The sequence below is a fragment of the Natrix helvetica genome, assembly GCF_964273705.1.
Source record: "Natrix helvetica genome assembly, chromosome: 2".
Lineage (NCBI taxonomy): Eukaryota > Metazoa > Chordata > Lepidosauria > Squamata > Natricidae > Natrix > Natrix helvetica.
This window is the reverse complement of record NC_138552.1, coordinates 127577300-127601816: the sequence shown is the minus strand read 5'-3', so window position 1 is coordinate 127601816 and position 24517 is coordinate 127577300. Positions and strand designations below refer to the sequence as shown.

The following is a 24517-nucleotide window of genomic DNA, read 5'->3' as shown; positions in this document are numbered from 1 at the left end:
GACTTAAGGCCAGCCATTTTCCACTGTGGTAAAATGGGAGAGGGGATTATAAGCGTGTGGGTGATAGCCATAACAACATTCTTTCTCAGAAAGTCAAGTTCAACTGGCCCTGCAGCTGTGATGAGGTGACTGGGAAGCATCTCTAATTTTGGATGGTGCCTGATTGGATCATTTGATGGACATATGGGTGCTGGGCAGGGACTTGAACTTTCTTTTGGGTGGGGAAACCCTGGAAGCTTTCAGATTCGGATTTTCCCAAATGTGCCAATATGACATCTCTAATAAAATGGAACTTTGAGGAAACTCAAGCCTCTGTGTCTTCTTTCATTGGGGGTGACACAGGAAGTATTTCAATATCAATCTAATGAAGGAATTAGATAACCACTTATCTAACTTATTGAATAAAGTCCAACAGAAGAAAAAAATCTGAACCCAAACTAAAAAAAATAGACTTATGATCAGAAAATAAATGCTACTGGTGTATTATAAGCTGCTGGCTTACCCATATTTTAATAAATTACAGCTAGTTAGGTTCATAACTATTATCTGAACTCAGCTTTTACATTATGCTGTGTGTCGTGTGTGTAATTCTACACAACAATCCCTATTGCAAGAACAATGTGTTGTATGGTTCATCTAAACCTCTAAATATGAGACAGTATGAAAGATGGTAGATTGTGGATGGTTATATCCATGTCTTAATATTCTGTCCAGCCAATGGAGAAGGAAGAACAAACTGTTCATTGTCTAGAATGGTTCACTACCTGCTTCACTTAAGCTATTTTTAAGCATATCCAAGGAGGCAGCCCACGAAAATTAATGGTTAAAAGCCAAAGTTTAAGGCAGCAAATGAGGCAAAGCAAGAGAGGGAGGAGAAGTGTGGATTAAGACGTAGAGCAAATCAGAACAAGAGAAAAGCCAGAAACTTGGCACACTTCCCCATTCTTTGTGAACAAAGTCTAAGTGTCATCAGTGCAAGGATAACCCACCATTAGAGCGTCAGTCCAAAAAAACTTAATAAAACCATTTGGGGTTATGCTGCAAAATGTTACCAAGCTTTTTCCTTCAGTGTATAGCAATGCTGTTAAACCAATTCCAAATTCTATTTTATTTTATAACATAATGATTTTCTGAAGACTGTGTTTTATGTAACAGCAAACTAAACAGGATACTGCCACAATACATGAGGAGTGCATACTCAACATTTAATGTAATTCTAGCAAAATTTGTTGTGAGTGATTTGGTGATCAATACACAGCACATTCATGATATTCAGGAAACAATTTCTATTTTGTTTTTTGGAGTAGAAATACATTTTCTTCTTTCCTTCCATAAAGACTATTAGTGAGTACTTTTATTAACCTAAAGCTAAAACCCATCCTCGCACTATACATGGTTTTGCTATTACCCTATGGTGAAAGACTGCTGTTACAATAAACAAATTCTATTTGCTATCACAACTGCAAAATATAGGCATATGCACAATGCAACACAGGAAACAAATAAGGTATCGGGAGGATTTGGTTAAATGTGCATATATGCAACTATATCATTACTAAGCAAGAGGGACCCCCCCCAAAAAAATCATGTAATGAAGAAATTGCCATGAAGAAAAGCTGATTCAGAACTAGGATCTGATGTTGCATTTAGAGACGACTTTTAGACTCCTCTGTATTTAAGCCATCTCTCACATTCTGATGATCGTTTAGTCATGCACTAGATAGAAACTCCACCGCAGTTTCTTTTTCATCCACTAGCTCCTTAGCAGTCAAATCCATCTTCTCACGGGAGAAGTCGTTAATAGGAAGGCCTTCAACAAACTTCCATGTTTTATCCTGTAAAAATATTGGTAAGATTAAAATCTTTAACATTCTCTGCAAAACTCTATAACACTATATGGCAGCAAAGTATTTTGGTATTATTTTACTGATTGCCTGGATTTTTACATATGATAAGCCTATTTATAGACACTGGATTACCATAGATTTAATACACTAAACTGTTTTTGGAAAGAAAGATTTTTAGATTACCTAACTACACTCTCCTCACCAAATCAGAATTGAAGGTTTTTTTTAGAGCAAATGCATGTGTTATTTCAAGATACATTTTTATTTATACTTGTCAAACATCTATGAAATCAATAATTTTAGAAATAACTATTCAAATACTACAAGTCTATGGTATCTTTAAATGCAAACGTTCACATTAACTTGCCACTGTGGAACAACATTTAGGAATCTTCTTTACTCAATACAAATTTATAGGCATTGATATTTTGCCAAAATATCGGAGAAATCAATCTATGAGTTCTGCTTACTGAGAAAGGAGTATGCTAGAAACTGTAACAATATAAAAAGTAAATATGGACTTTTATTCAGGTATAAAATTAAATATATACTTCTTACACACCTTTGATAATGTAACAGGAAATGAATAGATCAAATCATCAGGGACACCGTAGGAGTTCCCATCAGAAATAACGCCCATTGAAACAAATTCACCCTTTTAAAGTAAATCAAAAATGATTAATGTGCCACGTTTCTACCAGTGCAATAATTCATGCTATAATGCTTTGTGTAAAAGTATAAAATTTGTCCTTTAGCATTTCATTACATTCTTAATAGTACACCAAAAGGCCAGATTAGTATCTTTATTCTCTTTACACTTATTATTAAATTACATCTCACCCCCACAAAAAAAAAAATCAAGAAATGAGCTAAAACTTGAGCTAATTGTTACATTTTGAAGAATTCTTGTCTAAGCCTAAATGCTCATGGGCAATGCTTACCTCTGGAGTGCCGAACCAGATGTCTCTCACATGATCAGAGATAGCTTTGGCTGCAGACATTGCACTTGACAGTTTCCGGGCCTTAATAACAGCTGCCCCCCGTTGCTGAACAGTCTGAAGTATTAAAAAGTATAACACAGGAATATTTGCATGTACTGTCATTAGTCCTCAATGATTTATAGAGAATCCTAGACCCAGAAGTTTACTTCAGATAGTTAAGGGTATAACAGCTTGGAGGCAATTCAGGCAACACAAAGTTTTAACGAGGAGACACACGTAGGATTAACTTTGATAAATAATTTGAACTACCATCCATATAGGCAAATAAGTTGCCTATCATTTAAAAGAGGGATTTCATAGTAAGATAAAATTAAGGATATTAGAAAACATACCAACATTTTTATCTAACTACAAATGGATTGTGTTTTTGCCTATGACACAGAGACACATGATTTTCATTGCTGCTCTTTGAAATAATAAGCAGTGACATATCAGTCTCCAAGATACGGCCACCCAGGCTGTATGTTTTCAAAGTGAAAACAGAAGTACACAAGTCTAAAACCATTACTTACTGTAATGAAGACACCTTTCAGCCAGTTATCATCTTTCACAGCTTCATAAACTCCAGTATATTTCCCTTGTATTTTCACTTTGGCATGGTTAACATCTGGATATTGAGTAGAAGAGTGATTTCCCCAAATGATGCAATTCTTGACATCCTTAGCAGTCACACCAACTTTCAGAGCAATCTAGTTGAAGTTAGGGAGAAGAAACTACCCATGTCATTTTGACAATTTCAAGTATGTTTTAGTTAAATGCTCTGCTTTTAGAAAAAGCTCTTCATTTATACACTAACTGCCAGGTCGAATTTAAAAATTCATGCCTACCTGAGATTTAGCTCTGTTGTGATCCAGACGAGTTAAGCAACTGAAATTATCTTTTGGTATGGTTGGAGCTGATTTTGAAGCAATTAGGCAATTAGTGTTGGCTGGATTACCTACTACAATAACCTGATAGAGAAAAGAGAAGTCAGACTTAATTACAGGAAGGCTAATGAACACTAAGAAGAGTAAAATATACCAAACTCTATAATATTGCTCCCTGGAGAAAATGCTGTATTATTCAATATTGTTTTTTAATGTCACCATGTCCCATTATTGGTTTAACATTATTTGTAATTTCTTCCACATCATGGGGATGAATACATTGATATGCTGTATCAATGCTGATTTAATAAACCAGCTGCATCTGATTGAGGGAGTCAGGCAGCAAACTATGTCACTTATATTCACCTTAACTGTCTTCTTTGCATATTTGTCCAATGCTGCTCCTTGGGACTTAAAAATTTTCACATTTGCCTTGAGAAGATCTTTCCGTTCCATGCCTTCTTTTCTTGGCATTGAACCAACCAGAATGGCTACATCAAGGTCTTTGAATGCAACATCTTCCTTGTCGGTTGCAATTACCTCTACAAGCAGAGAGAAAGAGATCAACAATCCCATCTAAAAGATGAGTTCATGGCTCTATTGTGAAGAGAAATCAATGAGCTATTTCCAGATAGCCAAACACAGTTCTAGTTGAAATTTCATTGTAAATCAGAACGTCTGTAATGGTTTTCAGATGCCAGCTTATCAAAATAAAGATTAATGCTTCAATCTGAAAAAGCAGAATTTATGAGTAGGCCAAGGCCTCCCTGGCAGCTTTGCACACTGGTGGGCCAAGTAGGCAGCTGTGATGAGGGGGAGAGGAGAGGTGGGGGTAGTTCCAGCACCTCCTGCAGTTGTAAATGTGGGTGTACTATCAAATTTTGATTATCTGACTCCGGGGGTACTGCAACGGCTGCAACTTTTTGGCAGTGCTTATAATTCCTTTTGTTGGAATTTTGCACGGTCACTGAACAAATAATCCTAAATCAAGGACTATGTATATTACAAATGAAATGCCCCAGCACACTTTAAGTAATGTTTGTTAAACCTGGTAATTCATTTCCTTTACAAGCTGATATTTCTTCAATTCACAAAATGACAGCAAGGTACTTATTTCCATAAACAAGGTTGTGAAACTGGCAGTGTATCTTGTGTTCAGATAATCTAGCTCATCCAACCTAAATATTTGTGTAAGACTAATTCTGATTTTCTGTCACCTCTTAAAAGAGGAAGAGCACAGTCTTGCAATTCCATAAGTACGCCATCCAAAACAGTCATCATGGGAGTGATATCCAATAGCACAAGAATAAGAGGCTGTAAAATAAAAATAGTTGGGTTTGTCATTTAGAACAAATCTTTTGCAAAATCGGATAGATAGATATAAATAGACTGGATTCCTATCATCCTTTCAATTGATCTTGATATTCAAAATACAGGGCAGTAGTGTTATTCCTTCTTTCACAGAGGGTAGCTTCAAGACATCTTGTTCTTGCTGGGAAAGTCCTTGAGAAATTCTAATCCAACCACTTTTAAGATCATTTTTTAAATTTATTTAACAAATTTATATGCTGTCCATCTCACTCTATAAAGAGACTCTGGATGGCTTACAATTAAATAAAAATATTAAAATATTAACAAGATTAGGTACAAAACTGGAAAACCCACAATGGTGACTTCCATTCTTATTAGTTCACCAGCCACCCCCAACACACAGCACCCCCTGCCCCTCAGGCCCCCAAGCCAACCAGTAGAGCCTAGTGTTAATGCCCTTCCAGAAGACTGAAAGGGTGGGGGGAGACTACATCTTCAGGGGCAAGATGTTAAAAGGGGGCTTGGCCACAAAAGACAAGCCTCTCCTCCTAGATCCCACCAGCCAAATCTCTTTGACTTAAGAGGTCCACAATGTGCCCCATCATTACTGCTGTGTAGGGGTATACTGTACTTTTTTTTAAAGCCGTTACCTGTTCAGTGCCAAAAACATCGCCCTTTGCAATGCTGTAGAGTAGAGAATACGCAATCTGTCCGGCAGCACCGGTCACTAGGACTTTGATTGGTTCCGACTGGAAAAGAAAGGATATTTGTAGAATCCAATATATAGCTCTGGGAAAAACATTTTCTCTTGCTATTTGCAATGTACAGAACTTTTAGTAGCCCTGACATTTTTAAAGAACATAAAACTTTGAAAGAGGATTATGAAAAAAAAATGCTATTGTAACCAGCACGTTAAGTGCAGGTGACATTTAAAAGAGAGCTAGTCAGTCTGCCACGAATTCTTTAGCTATCTTCAGCTATTCATAGAGAAGGGTTAGTAAATAAATTATAATCTGCCCTGGATGACACAAGATAAGACATTTCCTACCTTCTCAACACTTTGTATTAGCAATAGTACAATATTCAAATCTTATCTCCAAAATGCACTGGTGCAAGAAGCATTACAAATGCTAGTTGGATAAAATTATAGCTCTTGGTACATCTGCGCAAGGACTGACCTTATGAACCAATCATCATTGCAACAGTATAAGGTAATCATGCAGCGCTGACAATGATGGGACTTATTGACAAGCTGTTTCATTATTATGACAGCTCATAGGTGGAAGCTGGTAAGATTGTGAATTTGCAGTTCAAGCAGCCAGGAACAAAGAGCATGTCCTGTATAACGTCAATGTATGCAATATGTGCAGGATAAATGTAAGTAACAGTTCAGAACTATTAATTTTAGCATACAAAAGTATGCTTTGTTCTGTCTGAACAAAGTAGTGATCTGTGCGAGTTACAAAGAATATTATGAATGAACTATTAGCAAAAGCAGTAAAGCTTTATGCAACAATTGATTTATGTCCCCCCCCCTATAATTTCTACATACCATTTAATCATGATGACAAAAATAAAGGCATATTTCTTAGTGTGTGTGTGTATATATATTCACAAATACACCCCCCCCACACACACACATATATATTCGTAGATTTTCACAGGTGTAGGTATGCTGGTCTTGTTGTATTCGGGTGTTTTCCCATGTAAGATTGAGATTGTCTTGGCAATGTTTTGGCGAGGTCCCACTTGCCATCTTCTTACTCGCACAAGCACGAAGCCAAAAACACCAGCCTGAAGATGGCAAGTGGGACCTCACCGAAACGTTGCCAAGACAATCTCAATCTTACATGGGAAAAGACCCGAATACAACAAGACCAGCATACCTACATCCATGAAAATCTACGAAAACATTATTTATATAATTTTCTTGTATTGTTTTAATAATACCTATTTTGGGTAAGAAAGCTGGACATTCAAGCCAATGGTTCTAAGCCACAGCCTATAAGCAAAGGTGTGAGGACTGCTCTTCTCCTTCAATCAGGGAAATTTAAATGTCGCTAATCAAGGAGCAAATGGCATATCCTCAAAGTTGTACAGTGCAATTTATACATCTCTTTCCTGGCTCTAGAAACTTGTTACTTTCTAACCTTTCTGAGACGAGAATTTGGAAATGAAGCATGTGCCTACTTGAAGATCACCTTGAAAGTCACAAGGCAAGTCATTACAGCAATGCCACTAGGTCAAATATTGCAGCAGTTGCATAGCGGGACACCATCAAAAGGGGGGTGGGGGTTCCTGTGATTGGGCAATTTGGAAGCATCTTCTGCAGCTGTTGTCTAAAGTACCAAATCTGAATACCTGTGATAGTGATTTCCAACTGGAAACAATGCGTCTCTTAATAGATGAATTACTAAAGTATCTCCTCCTCTTCCTAATTTGTTAGCCATTTGGTATTCTATATATCTATTACTTTTGCTATTTCAGAAAGATGTTAATACCTTGTGAACTGTCCAGAAACATTAAGAGACCAGGCTTCATTCAGTACAAATTTTCTAAATAAACTGCTGTCAGCAAGAGGATACATTTCTTTTAAAAGGATTTTTCTCCAGAATGCAAGAGTTATAAATAGCATATCCTTTCTTACTGCCCAGCTTTAAAAGAACAGACCCTGCAATTGTTCGAAAAACTCAACCCAGAAAATGCGTTCAATGTGATGTAGTTAGTCTTTGCAACATGGAATCCTGGCTAATTCAGACTCCCTTGCGTTAAAATAGCGCACTTATCATTCCCTCTGCTCCGCAACTAAAATGCACAGGTGCCATTTAATTAGGTTTTCCTTACTCCCATGTTTCACTGCTTGCGCTTCCAGTTCAAGCCACCTCCGCGTCTCCGAAAATTAATCACGGTTCTTTTCTTCTAATAGGATTAATTAATGCAGTAACTTTCCCCTCCCGCCCATTTTGTAATACGAGCGTTGATCCGGATATTTCACTTTCACCCGAGTCCTATATAAATGGAAGCAATTCTAGCTTCCCCACATTTAAACGGGTTCGTCCACTGAATTACCGTTGCAAAGGAACTCATTGCACTCCTTTGGCCACCTTGCTTTTTCCTAGGGAAAGACGCCGCATTCCCAGCTCCCTCCGGTTACAGAGTTACACGCCAGTAATTGCACGCCATTGACTGTCATGCCTTGTCTTTTATTGCGATTTGTAAATTAAAATAACTCTACGCTTTATATCTCGACAAATTATCTGTCCGCTATCCGAGAAAGGGATAATGAAAATAGTACCAACCATGATGGGAACAGAAAACGCGATAGGCCTCCTTCCTCGAGGTCACCTCTAAGGGCAGTCTCAGCTCCAGCAAAGAGACTGTGCCTCTCGTTCGGAAGGTAATGAAAGGAGGCGAAGCTACCGCCCCCAATTTTCCAGCCTCTTGTCACCTGGGACCTGTAGTTCCAACACTCTAAAACAAACATAATGGGACGCTTCACCCGCTCAAAAGAACTACATTTCCCAGAAGCCAACAGAAGCGTCCGTCAGCCTTACATCCAGTAATAAAAGAGAGAGAAGGATAAGATTTGAGCTAATGTTCGACGTAGAAATCACGCGCGTTTCAATACGGGAATAAGGTTCAAACTATCGCATACGCAGAAGATATTAAGATATTCTGTTAATTACTTGTTAGAATTTTGCAAAAAAAAGTTACAATTTAAAATAATTACTTTAATGTAATTGTATATAATATACTATTTAAAAACTAGAAAACGGAAAGGCTATTGGACCAATTCTTTTACAAGTAATAATAAAAGTAATTAAATTACTATACTATTATACGGTAGTTATTTACTTATTTATTTACAAATTTATAACAATTTCCTGACTGATTCTGGGTAGCACATAAGGCTTAAAAACAATAAAAAAACAATTTAACAAAAGTCATATTGCCAGAGGACACAAACCCATTCCAATTCAGAAAGAACAGTGTTAAGCATTAACTACTAGAATTCACGTAACCGTATAAATCCTTGAGGATTAATATTCAAGCTAAGTGAGTTTCTAAAAAAAAAAACAGTGATCAATGAAAAATAACATTGAAATAACTGGAAAAAATTATGTAAATGAAAGTTTGTTTTAATCTTGGTGCTTTTGTGCATGAACAAATGAAACTATTTTTATTTTATTTATTTGATTTTTATCCCATCTTTATTGTTTTATAAATAATTCAAGGTCATGAACATACATAATAACTCCTTCCTCCTATTTTCCCCACAATAGCCCTGTGAAGAAGGATGGAGTAAAAGAGAATGACTAATCCATATCACTCAGCCAATTTTCAGGCCTAAAGTGGGACTAGAACTCACATCCTCCTGGTTCTTAGGCCAGCATCTAAACCATTACACTAAACTGACTATCTTGGCTCCTAACCACAGCACGGATTCTCTCATAATACAATTATGGCATCAAAGGATGAAGTGTGGATGATCAGTTAGAAGGACTCTATTGCAGAACTGAGAATAATAAATCATTTTTAATCTCAGCACAGATGAGCAAAAACAGATCTTAAAAAAAGGAATCATGGCAATTCTATCACTTTGAAACCGAGGGGAAGTAAATTTTCTGCTTCCACTCAGCAATGATTGTTTGAAGGGCCATCTTTTCCCAATCAGATCATTTTGACTCACCAAACCAGAAAGGCAGGGAATGCTATGGGTCCCTTCTTCTAAGGAGGTCCATTTGGAGAACCAAGAAGAAAGGCCTTCTCTGTGATGGTTCCCTCCCTGTGGAACATTGTCCCTGCATAGATAAGTTTGACAGCACTTTGACACTCTTTTGCAAGGCCCTGAAGACTGCTTCTGCCAATGGGTGTGGTGACCCCAGAATGATATGAAGCCCATCAAGTGGCTCCTTTGATTGTTGTTGCCAGGAGGGTGGGAAGTTATTGCACTCTCTCTATTGCTTTGTATTGAGTTTTTATCTTTGTAAGCCACCCGGAGTCACTGAGACTGAGTTGGGTGGGCTTATAAATGTGATTAAATAAATAAACACCAAACAGTACAAGTAAAGTGGGCTTAAAATAGTGAAGACAAGACCAAGCCGGTGCAAGTTGGCAATGTTCAAGAAAGCACTCTGATAATATTAGGACTACAGGTCTTAGCATTTGTGGAACAATTTAACTATTGGTTTATCATGGATATAGATTGGGAAACAGAAGATGTGAAATGCCAAGTAGGCAAAGCAACTGCTGTCTTCCAACAAATGTGTTCAATATGTATCATGCTGGCCATAAACACAGCAACCTAGATCAGAGTATGCACTTTGCTGGACATGTGCCCCGCATGAGTAAGCAATGTCCAGTAAAGACTGCAATCGATTGGATACCACCAGTTTGCCGGAGAAATGGCCATTGTTATATCCTCTAACCCTCACAGTGTCAATCTTAAACTGTCTACCATGGACCTTACCCCATTCCTAGGAGATCCATAAAAGGGGCATGCGTAAGTGCATCAGCATTCCTAACGTCCCTGTCCTACTGTCCCCCATCTAGTTGTATTCATTTCTTTCGTTCATATCCATGTTTATACTTATACCTGCTATCTTGTACATATTTGACAAACTAATAAATACAAATAAATACAAATACAAAAAGAAGGCAAAAGAAAACCTGTTACCAAACATTTAGGAAGATCTGAAAAACATTAATCTTAAATGAAAGGATGAGGAAACTATAGTTGTGGACCAAGAACTGTGGAGTATGGTTGTAGTCCAATGTGCTTAGTACAGGATGTAATGATGAAACATTACTAAAGACGAGAGGGACAGAAATGCTAGAAGTTTTACCCAGATTTATTCTGATATTAGGTATATAGCTCTACAGTTTCCATCTCTCCAACCGGAGGGTTCGAGGGATTCATGATTGCTGCGCACGCGCGCCTAATCACGCGCCGACTCCTTCCGGACTCAGGGTGAGCTCGCGCTTCGCTGGTTGCCAAGTAACGGGAGGAAAGCGCGCGCTGGCGAGGAAGAGGAGCCGCGTTCTAGCGGCCGTGGCTTCCAGCTGCCTTTGGCGAAGTATCCTCTTCATGCTGCCTCTTCTCTTCTCGAAAGGTAAGCTGTGGGGGGGGGGGGGAACTGATAATGGAGGAAAATCCAAAGGTAAGAAGAGGAGAGAGAGCCGGCGATCAGTTTTCCACTTGGGTATGTAATCGGAGCTTACTCTCAGCCGTATTTATTGATTTATGATTCCGTGTTTCTGAGCAGAAGCGTTGCTCGGTTGGTAACTATTCTGAGACTTCTCCATCCGTCTCCTGAAGCCTCTTGCCGAAGCGGGTTTTCTCTTCGGCCGTTCTGTTGCACGTCTATATTCCGAATTAATTCTACAAAAATAAGTGAAACATGTCCAGAGGGTTGCAAAGGAAGCCTTCGTAGGGGTATCTGTGTGACATGTTTATCTGTCTTGAGCTTTATGAAAGCTCCTTGGGAAAACTTAATTGTGATTTAATTCTATTAATATAATGATTTTACTCGATATAAATACACTCCACTACATTATACTAGTCAAAGCTAAAAGATTTAATACCTGTGAGATTTCCCTTCAGTAGTGTCAAATAACTGATAAAGTGCTACTTCAACATAGTAGTACAATTGAAAGCAATTGAGCATTGACTTGTTGCAATGAAATAAGATGTGGGCGATGTTTTGGATCCAATAGGGGAAAAATATGTTGTCCATGCATGTTTGTAGGTAGGGACTAGTAGCAAAAAGCCCCCCAGAAAGCGAAATGGAAACACATTATTTTCCTTAAATCCTAAAATTGTAATGTTTTTGTTACATGTTTTCTGAATTTTATGGGTACAATTGAGAACAGATAATGTGGGATAAATTCTCTGACACCAATATATCTAAGCATTCTGTCCAAACTTTAAACTCTATTGAGCTTGGTGAGACTTTCCCCCTTTGTGATTTATATAGTATCACAAAACTCATGGACTTGCGGGAAGTAAGGCTTGATTTGACTACTCCAAAACATTAACTTTCTTCTACGTTAAGCATTTTTGGTTATGCATGTTGTATGTTTTGGGTCATTGTCCAGCTGCATGAGCCACTTGCTCTTTAGTTTTAGTTCATAGACAAATACCCTGACATTATCCTGTAGAATTTGGCGGTATAATTTAGAATAAATTCCATTAATGATGATAAACTGTCCTGGTTCAGAGACTTAGTAAACCATGATACTGCCACCATCATATTTCACAGTGGGATAAGGTTCTTATGTTGGAATGCAGCATTTGTGTTTTAATGTACATAATTCTTTAATCCAAGCCAAAAAGTTATATTTTGTCCCCATATTATTTCATTACCTTTCTGACTGATCCACTTGGTCTTTCACAAACCATGCATGGGAGGGGGAGTACGTTCAGTAATTAGAGAAGTTTTAGAAGTTAAATTTGTCTGAAAGAAGCTCTTTAATTCCTGGGGACCCTTCAGTTTGTAATAATAACAGTTCATGAACTCTCCCCCTGTTCAAACTGGGAGTTCCACTGTTTAATATTACAAATAATAGATTACTGAACAATCCAATACTTGCTCGGTCATTGTTTCATAGATATTATTGCATCATCCTGGGTGCACACTAAAGTTTTGCCTTCATTTAAGCAGATGTATATATAGAATGGAACAGTTCATTTGTATTATATTTGTATTGTATTGTATTGCTTTAATGCAACTCTGCTTCCACTAATTTGAGTTTTGCCTCCAAATTCTTTAGTTATCTCTATTAAAATGTCTGAATCTTTTATTATTTGATCCACTTATTCTGAGATCCTACTTTAATTAACAGCCTGTCATAAATGTTGATAATGACGAGAACTGAAATTTGCTTGCATTTCCTGATGTGATTGCACTGGCTCCCTGTGGTCTACCGGGTGCGTTTCAAGGTGTTGATCACCATCTTTAAAGCACTCCATGGCACAGGACCTAGTTATTTGCGGGATCGCATCCTGCCCCATATATCCCTGTGACCAATTCGCTCTCACAGAGAGGGACTCCTCCGGGTGCCATCCACTAAGCAGTGCCAGAGGGCGGCGCCCAGGAGTAGGGCCTTCTCTGTGATGGGCCCAGCCCTCTGGAATGACCTCCCCCCCCGACATTAGAACTACTACTGATCTCCGCTCCTTCCGCAAGAAACTCAAGACCCACCTGTTCCAACTAGCCGGCCTGGCGCAACTATAGCTCTATCTTCTAATCCCCCTGGCAATTTTAAATTTTAGGGTATTTTAATGTTTTTTAACTCTATTATTATTGTGTTATTTTAAAATTGATGTTGTGAGTTTTTTATACCTCCTCCTGTGCAATATGTGTAATATGTGATATGTATTTTTATTGTACGCCGCCCCCGAGTCCCTTCGAGGAGAGGGAGCGGCTTATAAGTCTAATAAAATAAAATAAATAAATAAATAATAATTGCTGAACTAATGAAATCATAAGATTATTGTCCAATACATAGATCTCTGATATAAATAAGACTTTTGAGATTCTGGAGAAGAAGTATCATTCTCCCATCTTAGAAAGGTCCTTGTTCTGTTGATTACTCATTTTTGAAAAATAATATGTAATGTTATGTTTAATGTATCTGTACTGATTAAATTAAATGGAACACTATTGAGTAAAAATAAAATCATCGTTTGATATATTACACAAAAACACTATATACAAAGTAAGTTTTAACCCTAAATTGAATGAATATATGTTAATTAAGGATTAAAAAGCATGTCTTGCTCGCCCCGTGCACTCCTGGTGGGCTCCCCCTTGATCGGGGGGGGGGCACAGGAAGCCTCGTAGGGGCTCCTGCCGAGGGGGCGGCTTAGGGGGGGACCCCCTGTGTCGGCAGCGGCCGGGGGGCTCCCCGCATTGCCCTAGGCATTGGGAGACAAAAGGGGAGGCGCTTCTGCGTCTTCGCGTTGAGGCAGCTGGGCGAAACTGACGATTCGAAGGACGCAGTTACAATGCGGTGAGACGGAGATTCCCCCCGTTCCCTTTTATGACTGAAGGAAAAACAAAAAGATTGTCAGCTTTTTAGAAAAAACTTTCAACCCGTTTCTGGGAAGTGTGACGAGGGAGGGGGATTTCCCCCCCCTTGGACAAGCCGCTTTAAACTGCTCTCTGCCCCCAGAGGAGGAGGGGGGAGCTCTGGAATGAACTCACGCTCATAGCAAACAGCAGATTTATTTTACTGCAATTGTGAAAATGAGGTGATGATCTGTTTCTTTTTGAAAACTTTGAAAACTTTTGGTTTGTTGCCTTCTGATCCCGGAGCTGGCAGGGCAAGATGGCACACTTCCGTTGTCTTCATGCACCTTGAAATTTGACTCCACCCACAGAAACTGCTGGCATTTTGTCTTTGTCTCCGTGACACTCAGAGATATCTCTTGTTATATTTTATCCTGGACTTGGAACAATGGATTTTATTGCTTGGACTTAGAATTGAGAAAAGGTCTCTATTTGTCTGGACTCCCTGCCTCGTGATCTCTCTCGGCTATCCACCTTTACAACTGTTTCTTCTCTGTATTGACACAGTCACTCCTGAGCTTTTCTTACTACAATGCCACCCAAAAGACCACCACCTGGGAAAGCGGGTTTTGCTGGATCTGCCCCAGCATCTTCAACGTCCAGCCCCAGTGGACAACAGACACTAACATCTCTATTCCAGCCTAAGCCCGCAGAGGTGGACTTTCAACAGATGTTTCAACAGCTCTTAAAGGGGCAGGAGGACTTGAAAAACCAATTGAAAGAAATGAACGAACAGCTCAGAGAGAACCAAAACCGAACGATTCAAAATTCACAGAGACTGGAACTTTTGGAGGAGGGGACGGCTGAGATGAGGGGGGAGGTGAAGGAGGTCCAGAGAGGAAACCAAGAACTTGAGAACCATCAGATAAAAATGGAATTTGAAAGCATGTCTTTTTTCCTTAGATTTCAAAACGTAATTGAGGCTGATGATGAAGACCTGAGGGATATTATGACAAACTTACTGGCTGAATACATCAAAAAAGACAGACAACAGTTGGGGTGGGACATTGACCTGGTCTATAGAGTAAACTCAACATACACCAGAACACATAATGTTCCAAGGGAGGTCCACATTAAATTTCTCAGAAAGACTACAAGAGATGAGATTCTGAGTGCACAAAGGGGGCAAGCATTAAAATACAAGGATAGAGAAATAACCATTCTGAAACAAATCCCAAAGAAAGTTAGAGATAAAAGAAAAAATTATTCGCTTCTAGCGAAGAAATTATACCAGAAATGGGTGTGGTTCAGATGGCTTATGCCAGAAGGTATGCTAATATTCTGGGAGGACACGAGAGTTAGAATCAACACAACTATGGAGGCTGAGGCCTTCATGGAAAAAAACAAAGTCCTCCTAGATAGACCTGATGACACTACACGGGACATACAGGACACGGGAGGTGCCGGAGCCCTGCTGGAGGGGGGAGTGGAGGCAACATCGAGAAAACTCAGATCACAGAAATGAACTAGAAAATCTGTTTGATGTAGAATGATTGAAATTATTTGAAGATAAAAGGTTATATGCTGACAAAATACTATTAAGTACAACAATTTAATGTATTAATAAATGAAAGTTATGAGAATGGGGAGGAGGGCCATTTCCTGCATAATGTAACTGTCAAAATTTGTAACTTTATCCACCATCCCTTTTCCTAATTATTTTTCCTAAAACCAATAAAAATTTTGTTTAAAAAAAAAGGATTAAAAAGCAAAAAAGTCCCTTTGTTATAAGAAATTAATGTCATTCACATATAATCATGGTTAAAATGAAAAAAAAAAAAACCCACCCGTTAGACTCTGGTTAAAAACAATTTTTTATGTTCAAATGCCCTCCTTTGGTTAAGGAAAAGAAAACTGGGAAACAGCAACATTCTGTCCCACCATTTCCTGTGTTGGAGTGCTCTCTTGTGGTTAAAACAAGATTTTTTTTGTGAAAAGTTTATTTTGGGTGGGGAGGCGGGGAGGAAAGAAAAACAGGCCCAAACTAGTTATCAACAAAAGTTAATCTTGAAGTTGGAAACAATAAAATATAACTAATTAAAGTTTCTATTTAGGAATGTTCAGCTGCACAACCATGTAATATGATGGTAGCTAAAAAAATAAACCTATATTTTCAGTATTTATAATGAAAATAATATTTAAAGCAAGGTGGGTTTTTCTTGAAAGTAAGTAGAGGTAATAGTTCTTAATGCAGATTGACAAGTATCTTGAAAACCAAATTATGTTTTTATCAAAACAGATTCTAAAAATCATAAATTTTGAGGATCTTTATTATGTTAAATAATGCTGTTAGACAAGCAAAGAAAAAATTGGGAAGCAATACCAAGGGAATAAAATTTCCACAAGAACTAAAAGTATAGCTGTAAATTTCAATTTAAAAATTTCTACAGAGGTTAGGATCAAAATACAAGATCTGAGAAGTCTGAAACTAGAAACAAAAGTTATAAATCTATGAAGCTGTAATGTCCATCTCCTGAGGTTTTTATCAGATTAATTGTTGAAATTGCAGATGATTTAATGAAAATTATTAATCCTCTGGGCTCACCCTCTAGGAACAACCCCAGAAACAAATTAGCCCTTCTGCCAAATTCTTACTAATTAATAGCTAAGGAAGTCTCCTTACAGTCTGGAGGAACAGATTCAATGTCTCCTAGTAAACCACATCTTCTCTCTTCCTTTGTATGTAGTTGATATTGATGGGAGGAGGTCCCTCCTTTGTGGGTTTCCACAAAGTTCAACACACTTTTTTCTTCCATTTAGGCTCTACATGAAATTGCTAGGTGAAATCAACTGCCAGTTCAGTATTCAGTATCATCAATACTTGAATGATAATGAATTATATATCTTTTTATATTTATTTTTAATAGTAATTTATTAAAAATACAATCACAAAGATAAAAACTAATACTAATACAAACTAGAAAAGAAAAATAAAGATCTAGTAAAGTAAATAAATATATAAAGAAATGATTATCCCCTTCATCACAAGAAATATGAGCAATTTTAAATATTGTCCTTCAATTGTAATCATTAGTTCCTTTTGGTTCCCTGTAGACTTCACAGTCTCACATTATCATTTTTTAAAAGAGAATCCCCCCCCAAAGCATTATCAGGATTCTTATAATTAATTTCAAATTTGTATTTCAAATCATCTGGCCCCTTAGTTCATTTGTAGCTTTCCTAAAAGTTGTAATCACCCTTTTGCTGTCTATTCAAAAAAAAATAAGTTTTTGAACTTGTATTTAAATTTTCTTTTGTTAAATATTGAAGGAAACTCATTTAATGTACTTAGAATTTGTTGAGCCAAATGTTCCTAATAGCTAAAAGGCAATTAACAAGTAATTTCTGAAAATGATTAGAAAAGGAAATATGTAACTCAGTGTCCTTAAAGGTGTTGACCGTTATTTGAGCAAGATCGTTATTATGAAGGCAAATATACGTGTCCCAGGATAATGTTGCAGCATCCATTCTGGTTCACCAGTGCTTCATTTGCTACAGTTATTGGTTCAATACCCGATATCCAATTATATCTCTCAATCCCAAGATGTCCAGGTGATGTTGATATTCTGTCTCAGTTCCCATCTTCTTTTCCCCCCCCAAAGGCCAACATTGCAAATTGATCTCTGACCTATAAGTACTTTGCAGCTACTATTTCTGCAAGTTTATGATTCCTAGAAGCCAGTCCAATTGGCCTTTTAAAAATGGCCTCTAAATGTTTATGATCTCTCTCTACTTTTCACTGTCCTTCCATAATCTAGATCATGGCCCCTGTAACCAAATTTCTCAAAACAGTAGCATTTTTCTTCATAGTTTATTACCTGTTTAGTTTTTAGTTATGCTACCTGAACCTACAGTAGTCTTTAAGAAATGTGATCTAAGGATCTATTTTTTACAGGGGAACAAGCAACCTTGGAACAAGTTTAGAGAGTTTCTTTCAAAAAGTTCAGTTAGAGAGAGACATAGCTGACAGCACAAAGAGTGACTGCATCATCAGTAAAAGGAAGGATTAAAAGAGTTAGTCAGAAGTAATTTATGCTGAATTACATTTTCCAACTGACAGTGATTAAGACTGAGTAGCATTTAGGTGTGTAAAATGCCTTAGGATATGAATTTGTTTTATTATATTTTCTCTAAAGAATCAGCTAACACTTGCAATTTGTTTCTTTCCAGAATAAAAGCTACTGTCTCAGAATACATTTATTCTCTCATGAACTGGACTCTCAATATATCATTTAATAAATGAGGCACTTTGAGGATTAAAGATGCACTTTAATCCATGTGTATATTTATGTAAATTATCTGACATTGTAATATACTTGGACATATTAATTAGTAGCTACAGTATTTAAGATCCTGATATCAATTTATTTCGCTAAAGAAAAGTGGTGGTAGTATAGATTAGGCTGGTAGTCAACAGTCTTAAGTAACATTTGTGTTAAAGAATGTTGTAAGTGCTATCAGTCTAGTTGTAAAATTTCATAAGTAAATACAAACCTTGCAGAGATTTGGGCCATTTTTATTTTGAAAAATATCTTGGTAAGGAAAATATATACTGAAATTGTAACTTTGGGTTATCCAAAATAGTAACAAGTTACCCTATTTTTCAGAGTATAAGATGCACCAGAGCAGGGGTGGGGAACTGTGGCTCTTTTGCGACTTGTGGACTTCAACTCCCAGAATTCCAGAACCAACATAGCTGCCTCAGGAATTCTGGGAGTTGAAGTCCACAAGTCGCAAAAGAGCCACAGTTCCCCACCCCTGCACCAGAGTATAAGACGTACCAAGGTTTTGAAGAGGCAAATTTAAAAAAAAGGTAGGTAGATAGAGGGATAGAAAGGGAAAGAAAGAAAGAGAAATACAGTAGGTAGGCAGGGAGAGAGAAAGAGGTAGGTAGGTAGATAAAGGGATAGAGGGAGAGAGAGAAATAGAGAGAGAGAGAAATAGAGAAATACAGGTAGGTAGGGAGAGAGAGGGGGGTTTAGGTAGGTAGGTAGAGGGATAGAGAGAGAGAAATAGAAAGAGAGAGAAATATAGTAGATAGGTAGGGAGAGGGGGGAGAGAGAGAAATACAGTAGATAGGTAGGAAGAGAGAAAGAGTAGGTAGGTAGGTAGATAGAGGGAGAGAGAGAGAGAGAGAGAAATACAGTAGGTAGGTAGGGAGAGAAAGTGTGTAGGTAGGTAGGTAGATGTTTCCAGGTGTATTCATCCATGTGCTGGACAAAGAAATCACTGACAATCTGCAGCACCTAAGACTTTGTTTCTGCTGGAACAGCACTTGATCAATCTAATTCTCATCAATCACTTTAACTAAAGAGCTTTCCGAAAGGGGGGAAAACGTTTTTGCACTCTGCAAACCTCGCAAAAACGCCCTGCTTTTTTTTTTTAAAAAAAAGGCATGAATAATAGCCTTGGGGGGGGCTTGCAGAGTGCTCTTGGGGGCCTGGGGGGCAAAAACGAGCAAAAATTGGCCCATTTTTCAGGAAAACAGGCCCGTTTTTTTGTAAAAAAAAAAAAAGCATGCACAGCCTTATGGAGGCTTATAGAGTGCTGCTGGGGGCTGGGGGGAGGGAACGGCCCATTTTTTGCTCATTTCTGCCCTCCCCAGCCCCCAGGAGCTCTCTGAAAGCCTCCATAAGGCTATGCACGGCCATTTTGGTGAAGGGGCGGGGCTTCGGGAGGCAAAAAATGATGTATTCAATGTATAAGGCGCACCCAGATTTTCAGCCTCTTTTCTGAGGAAAAAAGGTATGTCTTATACTTTGAAAAATATGGTATATGATCATGTAAGAGTTTTTAAAAAACAAATCTTTGTAAATGTGAATGAGGCTTTGGATATTTCAATATTGGAAATAGAAAAGGTGGGTTTCAGTTATAAGTTAGCATTAGGGCAGTTTGCTCATTCATTTTTTGTCAATCTAGAACACAGTATATTAGATATTATTATAACAATAGTCATAAGAAGCCAACCATAAGGAAAAAGAAATGTTTCTAGATAAATACAGAGATTTAAATTTTTCTTGACCACATTACCAACTCTCTACATTTAGTTGCCAATGTAACTCATATTTCAGTCAAGTGATGGTATTGTAATAGTTAATTGTACTGAAATTAGCTCTCCTGGAAAATTCAAGACATAGAAGAAATTGGAAGGTGTAGAGATAAACTACAAAAGGCGCGAAATACGCAATTAGAGAATTATTTCCATATAAAATGGCAAGGTAATAAATGAAACACTTTGGATATGTGATGGAGTGGCATTTCACTGCACTTTCGTATTTACATACACTTTTTTATGCTTCTTAAGAGATGCTTAGATTATAACTTCTTTTCAAGCAAGAAAGCTAAAAATCTTACCCTGTTATAACAATATATATATAACAATATATAACAATATATATATATAACATATATATATATATATATATATATATATATATATATATATATATATATATATATATATGTTCTCCCTTTATTTATTTATCAGTACAAATACAACATTATATATATATGTGTGTGTGTGTGTGTGTGTGTGTGTGTGTGTGTGTTTTCGTATATATATATATATGTTGTATTTGTACTGATAAATAAATAAAGGGAGACTAGTATAGATCTATTTCGAGCTAATTAGCTCTCATCAGCTAGCCATACCCTTACTGGGATTTGAACCTGGGCTGTATTATATCTTAGGCAGGAGTCTTAGCCACTAAGCCACAGGCTCGCCTCCTTATCAGTTGAGCCAGGGAAATAGGTATGTATTTGTGTTACAACCCCTGGTATGCCTAAATATGGGAGGAAGGTCACTACTCCCTCTTTCTGTCCTTCGGCTCATCACAGAAGACCATGCAGGCAGAAAACCATATTTTTATTTTTAATGTTGCCTTTTTTTTATATTTGTGTTGTATTTGTACTGATAAATAAATAAAGGGAGACTAGTATAGATCTATTTCGAGCTAATTAGCTCTCGTTCAAATCCCAGTAAGGGTATGGCTAGCTGATGAGAGCTAATTAGCTCGAAATAGATCTATACTAGTCTCCCTTTATTTATTTATCAGTTGACTTGACTAAAAAGGCAACATTAAAAATAAAAATATGGTTTTCTGCCTGCATGGTCTTCTGTGATGAGCCGAAGGACAGAAAGAGGGAGTAGTGACCTTCCTCCCATATTTAGGCATACCAGGGGTTGTAACACACACACACACACACACACACACACACACACACACACACACATATATATATAACAAATGTATATAACAATAATTAACATATAAGAAATGGCAAGCCACTACAATAATTGTTAAATTATTAAATTATTTAACAATAATTGGTAAATTATTTAACAATAATTGTTAAATGCTTTGTAAAACATATATCATACTAACATGTTCACCACTTTTTATCAAATAAAAATATTTCTCATCAATTGCATCACCATTTTCGAGTTGAGTTACTGCAAAGTTTATAACAAAAAGATTAATCCAAAAATAAAAAAAGGAGAAATTTCCTGATAGTTAGAAAAACTAATCATTGGAATGACATGCCTCTAGAAAATGTTGGTGTTCCAATACTGGAGGTTTTTGAGAAGATATTGGAGAAGAGATTTTAGACATCTGTCTGAATTGGTATAGGTTAGTGGCCACCGACCTTTGGGCACCAGGGACTGGTTCCATGGAGAAAGGTTTTTCCATGGACTGGAGGGGCATGATTTTGCGTGCTGCTTGCATCCTGTGGATGGGGCTTCGCTTGGTTGCATGGACCGGTTGCTGGAATGCCGCAAACTGATGCCAGTCCACGGATCAGGGATTGGGGACCATTGATATAGGATTTCCTGCCTTAGCAGAGGGTTGCACTAGGACAGTGGTCGGCAAGCCGCGGCTCGCGAGCCACATGCGGCTCTTTACACATTTTAATGTGGCTCTTCTGTGTGCCGGGCGCCCGCTCCCCTCCCTCCCACTGTTCCCTCTAAGGTGCGTGGCTGCGCGCCCGCGCAGGTGGCAAGAAAACACCGCGCAGCAGTTTCCAACTGCCGCGCAGTGCTTTCTGCTGTCACAGACGCCGGAGGCTGGGGAGGTCCTTTGCAGATGGCTAGAACTGGCTGCCCGCAAAGGACCTCCCCGGACTTGTTTTGGTGAGCGCGGGGCGACTGACGCCAGGAAAGCAAGCCCGGGGAGGAGGTCCTTTGTGGGTGGCCAATCCTAGCTGCTTGCACCCGGCGCTGCAGCTAAAGAAAAGCCCCTGCCGCTACCGGAATATCTGCTGCCTCCTCCTCCTCCTCTAACAGCACCCGACGCTGCGGCAGAGGTGAAGCCGCCAAAGCTCCCGCCGGCGCCCCCGCCTATGGAAGCGGCGCCTCCCCCACCATTAGGAGTACCTGAGTTGGGCCCCGCGTTACCCTGCCCCCTCCTCCTCTGCTGTGCTTTTGAGGAGCCATGAGGCCGCGGGAGCCAGTAGGAAGGTGGCGGGGGGGCAGGAGCAGGGAAAAAAGGCCTCATGGCTTCTCAAAAGCATGGCGGCGGCGGAGAAAGCAGCAGGGGTAACGCGGTGCTCCGAGTGCAGGGGGGCGCCAGCAGGAGCTTTGGCGGCTTCACTCCAAATGTAGTGGTGCTGTTGGAGGAGGAGGAGGAGGCAGCTGTTGTTCTGGTGGCGGCAGGGGCTCGTCAACATCTTCAGCAGCAGCCCTGCCCCCTGTGAAAAAAGCCGAAGATGGATCCACGCAGATGACGTCGCCACAACATGACTGGAGGAGGAATTCTGGGAGTTGAACTCCACAAGTCTTAAAGCTGTCAGGTTTGAAGACCCCTGGGTTTTTTTTTTCTAAAGGGTTAGGGGTGCAAGGGTCTTGCAACTTGACAGCTTTAAGACTTGCATGCTTCAATGCCAGAGTTTCTGAGCCAATATGACTGGAGGAGGAATTCTGGGAGTTGAAGTCCACAAGTCTTAAAGCTGTCAGGTTTGAAGACCCCTGGGGTTTTTTTTCTAAAGGGTTAGGGATGCAAGGATCTTGTAACTTGACAGCTTTAAGACTTGCGTGCTTCAAATGCCAGAGTTTATTGAAACTAAAAACAGTGTACCATCCTATGTATTTTCGGTTTTAAAAATGTGGCTCTCAAAATAAATTTCAATCGTGGTTTTGGCGAGATTTGGCTCAGTTGAAAAAAAAGGTTGCCCACCACTGCACTAGGAAGATCTCCAAGGTCCCTTCCAACTCTTGTTATTCTGTTAATTTTTCTTTTTACTGACCAAAGTCTCAAATGGATGAGATGGCATGTGTGAAGTGGGTTGATTCAACTATGAAATTTTGCCGCCCCTCCACATACATTTTAAGAATGCAGGCAAGTATTGCAATTCCTGATTCCATTTATTCCTTATATTTTGGTACAGAACATCCAGAATTTCTGTTGCTTTATCCAGAAAAAATATCACTGAATTTAGTTAGCTGAATCACAGGTAAGTAAATATAAGAATATAATTTTAATGTTCCAAAATACTATGATCTTGGGTCAGTGTTAATACTATTTTTAATTTAAAACAATAATTAGGTTTTTATAGGGTAAGATTAGAGATACTAATTTCTTATTTTCAAGCAGAAAAATCCAAATTGGGTTTTCATATTTAGGAAATGTAAAACAAAGACTTAAATCTCTGATTATTGCCCTAAAATCTGTATAATATGTTTGCATTTGGGGAGGAATTGTTTATATTTGTGTGCGTGTGCACGCGCACGCGCACGTATTTATTAGAATTATTGCTAATTTTGAAACTCAATCAAAAAAACCCTGAGCTGGTATAATGTATGTAATTGTATTCTTAGGTGAGTGAAAAATATTACTGAATGTATATAAAAGTTACTTTTCAATAAAATTATTATAAATGAGCCTAATTTTTACACTGAAATTAACTGAATTCTATTTTAGAATTCAGAATGGAGGCACAATGAAATTTTTCTATACCAATTGATTTTTATACTGTCAAAGTATTGTAGATATGATATTATAGAATTCTGTCTAAAATGAAGTTTTCTATCTGAATTTTCATAATGCCGATCACACAGTTTGGTATATTACTATGCAAAAGTAATTTCTGTTAATTTCAAGCTTACTTTTAATTATAGATTTGCAAAGGTTTTGACAATTTAAGTGATTAATAATGAGAATTGTATCATTTTATCACATCGATTTTTTAAAATTGATTTTTCTATTGACTAAAATGCTTCTTTAATTTGTGGAAGGCTTTTAATTGCCTTAAAGCAATTCCCTAAAAAGAATGGGGCTAGTTTTGTATCACCTAAAAATTTGTTATGGAATATTTTTTGAACATCTGGAAAAAGTAAATTTGAAGATTAAAGAGGAATTACAGATTTTAAGAAAAGTTTTCCTCTATTTCTATTGTTAAATCAATTTAGGATAAAGTTCCAG

The 24517-nt window shown here is 38.1% G+C and overlaps 2 protein-coding genes across 5 annotated transcripts in view; one reads left to right on the top strand and one right to left on the bottom strand.

Moving 5' to 3' along the window:
• The window catches only part of WDPCP (WD repeat containing planar cell polarity effector), a 368266-nt gene that overhangs the window by 179004 nt on the left and 164745 nt on the right, over positions 1-24517 (top strand). The window contains exons 1-2 of one of the 4 annotated variants that reach the window (XM_081940858.1): positions 10933-11138; positions 23484-23549. The exons of the other annotated variants lie outside the window; for them this stretch is intronic. The gene's annotated coding sequence lies outside the window, so the exon portion shown is untranslated. Of the gene's footprint in view, positions 1-10932; positions 11139-23483; positions 23550-24517 lie in introns of those variants that run through there. 4 annotated transcript variants of the gene reach the window in all.
• Positions 1090-8483, bottom strand: MDH1 (malate dehydrogenase 1). Its single transcript, XM_081940284.1, has 9 exons — positions 8325-8483; positions 5676-5774; positions 4932-5028; positions 4081-4256; positions 3676-3798; positions 3361-3537; positions 2789-2902; positions 2410-2502; positions 1090-1835 (listed from the first exon to the last, which is right to left on the bottom strand). Exons 1-9 carry the CDS (start codon positions 8325-8327, stop codon positions 1710-1712), a joined length of 1008 nt encoding a protein of 335 aa, XP_081796410.1. The 5' UTR covers positions 8328-8483; the 3' UTR covers positions 1090-1709.

Excerpts from the sequence above, each read along its gene's own strand:
- MDH1 (XM_081940284.1), bottom strand. Across the intron at positions 3,538-3,675 it reads ACAACAGAGCTAAATCTCAG|ATTGCTCTGAAAGTTGGTGT; the intron begins GTAGGCATGAAT and ends AACTTCAACTAG. Across the intron at positions 1,836-2,409 it reads TTCCTGTTACATTATCAAAG|GATAAAACATGGAAGTTTGT; the intron begins GTGTGTAAGAAG and ends ATATTTTTACAG.